We start from the raw sequence: 7,425 nt of genomic DNA, 5'->3' as shown, positions 1-7,425 counted from the left end.
GAGCGCAGCGAGCCCCGAGCCCGAAGCATGGCGAACGCATCGAGCCCTTCAAGGGGACGCGTAATACATGTAACATAATCCGCGTCCCCTCACGGGGCTCATTGCGCTCGCCACACTTCGGGCTCGTTGGCTCGCTACGCTTGCCACACTATCTAAAATCAACTCCACGCCGACGTGGATAGTGGGGGTATGAAAAGGTTGGGTGGACGCGTTCTGCCGCCGCTCGCCACACTTGACGTGGATAGTGGGGGGAGGGGGATGACGTGGATAGTGGGGGGGAGGGGGGCCAAACTAAATGACATTGTATGTAATTTAGTGGTATAGACCATTAAAAATATAAGGTGCGATAAAAAATTGCATCCCATCGCATCGCATGCCATACAATAATGCGATGCGATGAGATTATTGTATGTAATGTATTGACTGTGAATACTCAGTGAATCGCATAATTTTATGGCATGCGATGCAATGGGATGCAAGGGGGACGCGTAATACATGTAACATAATCCAGGTGCGCTCACCACGCTTCGGGCTCGGTACGCTTGCCACACTATCTAAAATCAACTCCATGCCGACGTGGATAGTGGGGGTATGAAAAGGTCAGGCAGACGGGTACCGCCGCCATTCGCCACGCTTCGGGATGGCGTGGAAAGTGAGGGGGTTGGGGGCCTTGGGGACACATTCACACCAGCAATATCAATCATCTGTTACAGTAATGACAACAGGTGTTAACGAATAACTATTAATTTACTGAAGATATAACGATAAAATATCATAGAACAATAAATAGCATCAATAATGAACAATAAAAGTGGCAATGCCAGGCCAATAACAGTAAAAACAACAGGAATGACAATAAAAAAATAGGATGCTAATAGAACATTATGGGATACAATAATACAGCTATAGTCACTTTACTGATTCTGCTTATAACAAGGCCACAATTCAAACTTCTAGGCCTAAACACCTGATGACACAAAGGAACCCCATGATACTATACTAGATCTAGAATCCTAAACAATACTCAGCACATTACGGTATTGTGTTATAATAGTAACATTCATGCAAACATTGCTCCAAGCTATCTTCTCAGAACACAAACTGATTCACAACAATATCTCTAGTAACATACATCTGGAATCACACTTTGCTGAATCCTAATAATCACCCTTGTAAAATCATGGTATCTCAATGTTAGAATCACTAAACAACATATGAACCTACACAAAGACTGGTCATTGCACACACCAAACTGCATCTTTATCTATTTAATTCTGTCAATCAAAGTATGCCTCAGTTCACAATTCATAATAGCTGCAAATCTTATCCACCTTAATTACCATCATCACAGGCATTTACACATACCAAGAAAAAGAGAAAACTGGAGTGCTAAATATTAAAATGATAACCATTTGTTAAAAATTGTTTTAAAAATTAATAAAAAGGTAGATCAATTGGGTATTGCAAAATGATATCAAATTTATTAAACATTCTGAAAAAAATAATCAATATAATGGCTATTATTGACCAAAATAACAGTGCACTTGAAGGAACAAAATTGGACTGAGCAATTATATTTATTGTGGTCTCCCGCTTGTGTCTGTTGAGGGCTCCTGAGGTTTGCTTTATCCACCGTGTTTTCTCATTAGGACTGGAAGTTATGATGGTGGGTATCCATAGAACCTGACTGGGTTATTGGTGTTGTTTTATGATGTCTCTGTCCACATTAAACGGTGCAGGCTCACAAGCCAGTTGAAAAGGCAACCCAAAATTGAGCAGGTGGTGGTGTCCTGAATGCTATCTTCCAGTAGGGGAAAAAGGTCTTCAGGCAAAGTTATTGAATAGAGAGAATACAGGGGGGAATTCACAGTGGGGTCCAATGTGCTTCAAACTCCAAGAGAATAAGCAGAGTGGCTATATCCAGATGGGTTTCGTCATCTAACTGACAACTTTTTCAAAGGAATACTGCTCAGTGTCTGGTCAAAGTTTATACACCAAAATACAGGAAGTACAATGTGCAACAAAAATTAATTACCCAATTGATCAATATAAAGTAAAAAAGCAGTTATATAGGAGGCAGACCTATTAAGCATATATAGCAACATAATATAATATGTACATATAATATAGGTTTTTATAAGTTTTATTAGAGAAAGTGCAGTTTTGTTTGTACAGTTTGTACAGTTTTGTTCCAATTCCAGTCGCTGAACGCACGCCGCATTCCAGCTGCTGGTCTATGGAACGCATAATCAGTTTTCACTGACTTTTATTTCTGAAGGGGAAATAAATCATTTGATGGTCGTCAACCATTGAATGATTTTTCTCCCCTTCGGCTGCATGCAAGGGAATGTGTTCCCGTGCGTTCACTAAGCAGCAAACCGCTGCTGCTTAGCAAGCGGTACTGACTCAGGCCCTATGTTCAGTATTATAAATGCAAATAAAAGGAACTTGAGCAATATGAACAGACATTTAGGAATTGATTTAGTCATTTAGTTAACAGAATCACATTTGGATATACAGTAATAAAAATAATCAGCAGTCAATATCCAGTGAAATGTCAAAGGTAATGTCAAAGTTCTTTATTTCCTTTTTTCCAGTTATGTGTAATCTCAAGTGTCCCTTTTTACTGTACAGTATATCTCTCTGAAGGTCCTGCATCTTTATTATGCTGCTTCATGTAACCAGTTGTTTTAAGACCTTGATTCTGTAGATAACTCTGCTGGCAGAAGATAGGCAACTTTTGATGTGTCAATGAAAATATAAAGCATGAATCTGCAAAGCAAAAGGTAATACAAAATGGTTAATGATTTACTAAATTAGCACAACAATCCTTTATTTGCATCTGTATTTAGTTAATACAGGTTGAGTATCCATTATCTGAAATGACGAGCATTTTGGATAAGGAATTATTGCGGATTTCAGAATATTTTTCCATACTTTCCTGGTCCCTTGGCGGTTCCCTGATGGTCCCCCGACATCCACAGTGTCCCATGGCATCTGTTGCAGCCTTAGGATTCCTCACCAGTGGCATCTATGGTCCCAAGGATGCATTTTGCGGGTACGCCGATGTCATCACCGGCACGTCCACTTAATCCATTCTTGGGACCAAGGATGCCGCTAAAGAGGAGTCCGATGGCCAATGTGGTAAGTATTAAAAAAGGTGTGTTGGGGGAAACAAATCCCCCCCCCCCCAGAAATATTTGGAAGACCTATGGTTTTCAGAATATTTCAGATATGGGATATCCGGATAAGGGATACCAACCTGTATTGTATTTTGTTAACTCTTTGTGTCAACATCTCTGTGACAGATGCACAAAACATCCAATAAAAATACTGGCATTTAAAAAATTTTTTTTTGATGGATCAATGTACACAACCTTGTTTTCATGCATACAATTATTAAAACTACCGTTTACAATTACCTTAAACATGTATGTTTAAAGTGCATATGAAACATAAGGGGATTTCCCGTTTACTCTCGGATCCCAAAGATATCTCATTGTGGTATGCAAATATAAAAAAAAACAATCTAAACTCCAAAATATGTGCAGTCCCAAGCTTTGCTGATATGGGAAACTCAGCCTGTAAAATTAGAATGAGCATTACAAAAGTAGAGATGGCAGCCAATAAAAAAGACCTACAAAGACCTGTAATAAAGTACAGCAAAATAGCATATAGCACACACCATCTGATGTGGTAGACAAGTTGGAAAATTAAATGAATGAGTGACAATGAAAGGCAATTCTACTCCAAGCAGAAAATATTACATTTTGTGCATAGTTTAATAAACATAGAACCAAAATATAAATTTAGCCTTTTTATTACCTTCACTCATCTATTATTTTACTATTGTTTATTACTGGTGTAACTAACATGGGGCCTTATTCTGATTGGTGCGGCCGGATCCGATTATGCGGCCAGGACCTTGCGTGCGAAACCACGCCTTCCATACGGATCGCCAACTCCGTCCGTACGCGGTAAGAAGCTGGCCGAACGGACCGCACGTGTATTTTTTACGGAATACGCCTCCTCCATCTAAGGGAACCTCCCCCATCATTCGACCGAGTGCTCCACCAGCTCCTGCAACCTCAGACCACACAGACATTTTTCAGTGCAAAAGCAGGGATCTGGGCGGGCAGCTGACATCCGGCGATGTCATATGTCCGCCCCCTACATGTGCGTCACGGCCGCATTACCATACGTACGCCCAGCGTTTTCATGGGAACGCCCATGAAACGCGGGGCGTATGCATATGGTAATGAGCCCAAATAGCCCTTCACGCCCCTCTCCACCCCCTGTTCGGAGTGTTAACATATCATGCGGTATTTGGCCGTACGCCCCGCTCGCACATGCGCAGAGACGCCTCTGCACATGCGCAGATACAAAACATCGGCGGAACGAACGCCCGGATATATCCGCACCAACCAGAATAAGGGCCATGGTTAGGAGCACAGTTGCTATGGGGCCTGAGCTTCATCCAAGGCCTGCAACTCCCCTTGGCCTGCACTCAGTCATGGGTTGCCCACAAAACTTGCTGCAACCCATTCCCCGAATGCCTCTGGACAGAACGCCTCTCGCTAATGGCAAAAGCCACAAAGGACATGGTGGGATGGTTGAAACACATGGCAGAATGATTTATTATCATAAAAGTACCGAGCATATAGAAAAGGTGCAAAATAGTGTCACAGCATTAGAGGAGTAGCTCCTTTGCATCTGCTGCTTGAATAACGTATCTGCATTACCACAGCAGGTATTCTAAGGGAGTCTCCTTTCCCAATACTAACCATGCCCTTCACTGATTGGCTTCCAAGTTCAGCTGCCTTTGTGCACTCTAGTGAGGTATGGTGGTATAGTAGAAAATCACATCAAATAAGAGCACAAAGGTTATCTGCGGAGCTGAGAAAAATGTATAACATTTCTGCTTTCGGAGATATCACAGTGTCCCCCTGTTACAGTATGTATTGCAGGGAGGGCATCAACGTTTGGTTAGATGAGAGAGTGAGATGAAAGAAAAATTCAAAAAGGATAGAGCAGATTGTTAAGGTGCATAAACTTCTGCTTTCAGCGATCTGCATTAAGAATTAAATCGCTGATGAGAGAGTTCAGCCACACACCTCTAAAATCTGGTTAGCAATTAATCATTTATAAAAAGGGCAAGAGACAGAAAATGGTAGGGTGAAAAATATTTGTTTTGAATTAAATCAATCACATGCTAATTTATCTCCTATGAACGTAAATAGTTGTTTTGAATTAAAGCAATCAAATGCTAATTAAACTACTGTGCATGGAATTTGTTTTACAGTTATTTCATTGGTCTTTGGAGGCTCCTTTTTTAATTGAGTTTTTATTTGTGAATTCTTTTTTAAATAGATAACATTTACTACAATCATAACAGACAATCTTTTAAACTTTACAGCATGTATCAGTAACACAAGTCTATATTGGAGACAGTAATCTGACATCGGGTGGTAGACACTTCTTAGTGCGTAGTATTTTGCTACAGGGAGGGTAAAGCTGGGTACACATATGTACAATCGTCGGGCCGTTCTTCCGATCTGCGGACGAACGGCCGTTCGATTGTATATATGTGTACGCTGTCCCGATCCCTTCGTTGCGATCGATAAACGGCCAAAAACGCTCTTGGCCGTCCACGGTCGGTCGGTCGCAGGTTCTTTGCTGCTTAATATTCTTTCGACAGGACGGCTCCATATCGAAAGAAAAGTGACATGTGTACGCACATTCGATCGATATGCAGCCCGTTCCTGCGATCATTCCTCCCAAAAGCAGCACGCCCATGTGGGTGTTGACTAGCTGCGTCATCCCTCCATCAGCGCAGCATGTAAACAACAGGAAGTCTTCTCCCCCGTACTTTCCGCGCCATGCTGTTAAAGAATATTCGTTGTGTGTGCATTCCTTTTAAAATAAATAATCGTTGTGTGTGCATTCCTGACAGATATAGTTATAGAAGATAGATAGATAGATAGATATGTGATGTTCATTGTTCTGCATAAACACTTAACATTTATTAAGAAATACTGACAAAAAATACTGTGAACACTTTGTTTATTTGGGTGGTCGGACCTGAACAGAGTATCACATACAGGTGCTTGCGTGAAGGTGTAGCAGGAACGCCCACCCACCCAAAAAACATAAAAACACATTTGAACATGGTGGTGTATGTAGTGGAAAGCGGTCCCACGGCAGCAACGCATCACATGGGAACATCCCGGCCTGCTCACATGTGATGCATTGCTGCCGTGGGACTGCTTGCCATGACATAAGTGCCACGTGTGAAGGTGTAGCAGGAAAGCCCACCCACCCAAAAAACATAAAAACACATTTGAACATGGTGGTGTATGTAGTGGAAAGCGGTCCCACGGCAGCAACGCATCACATGGGAACATCCCGGCCTGCTCACATGTGATGCATTGCTGCCGTGGGACTGCTTGCCATGACATAAGTGCCACGTGTGAAGGTGTAGCAGGAAAGCCCACCCACCCAAAAAACATAAAAACACATTTGAACATGGTGGTGTATGTAGTGGAAAGCGGTCCCACGGCAGCAACGCATCACATGGGAACATCCCGGCCTGCTCACATGTGATGCATTGCTGCCGTGGGACTGCTTGCCATGACATAAGTGCCACGTGTGAAGGTGTAGCAGGAACGCCCATCCACCCAAAAAACATAAAAACACATTTGAACATGGTGGTGTATGTAGTGGAAAGCGGTCCCACGGCAGCAACGCATCACATGGGAACATCCCGGCCTGCTCACATGTGATGCATTGCTGCCGTGGGACTGCTTGCCATGACATGCACCATTTTAAGGTGCATGCTGCTGGCCTCCAAATAAACAAGAAGGAGAAAAAAGTAAAATAAAGTACACAAACTATTTTTTGACTTTATAATGCAAACCGTTATAAATTTTTTCATATAAAGAGTGTACTACTGCTACGCCTTTTTGGATTTTCGTAATTTTTTGGGCTACGGTATGGACTTTCCCGCTAAGTTCTTGTAGACATTTATGGACTTGTGTCATGTTTTCTTGCATTGTGCTTTCGTCGCTGGACGTGTCAGGTGATGGTGTGTTCTTCTCCCCCTCTGCACTGACATCTGAAATCTCGATGATATCTAGTACAGATAAAGAAATGTTTACCTTTCCACAAATGATACGTCACTATCCCATAAAGATGATTTGCAGTATACACTCACCATCTACACTGCTGGTGATCGCAATCACTTGGTGGCCCTCTGTGGTCCCTTCCATCGGCTGCGCAGCCTGGATATCATCTATAGTGACAAGGTAAAGTGACATATTACTACCCCTTGTTGTGTGTATAAAACATGTGTTGTTCTGTTGGTGTGCTGGTACAAAACCTTACCTGTTGTACTCTCCTTCTTTATTTTTAGGTTGGAGGCCCTGT

The 7,425-nt window shown here is 42.2% G+C and overlaps 1 protein-coding gene across 1 annotated transcript in view; it reads right to left on the bottom strand.

The window, feature by feature from the left end:
* Positions 1-728: 728 nt before the first annotated feature.
* Positions 729-7,425, bottom strand: part of FOXRED2 (FAD dependent oxidoreductase domain containing 2) — a 232,279-nt gene continuing 225,582 nt past the window's right edge. Inside the window, exon 9 of the mRNA XM_083181808.1 lies at positions 729-2,772. Coding sequence (XP_083037934.1) covers positions 2,624-2,772 — 149 coding nt within the window. The 3' untranslated portion in view covers positions 729-2,623. The remainder of the gene's footprint in view (positions 2,773-7,425) is intronic.

Source organism: Crinia signifera, chromosome 4 (assembly GCF_055691185.1).
Source record: "Crinia signifera chromosome 4, ASM5569118v1, whole genome shotgun sequence".
Taxonomy (NCBI): domain Eukaryota; kingdom Metazoa; phylum Chordata; class Amphibia; order Anura; family Myobatrachidae; genus Crinia; species Crinia signifera.
This window is presented reverse-complemented; position numbering and strand designations above follow the sequence as displayed.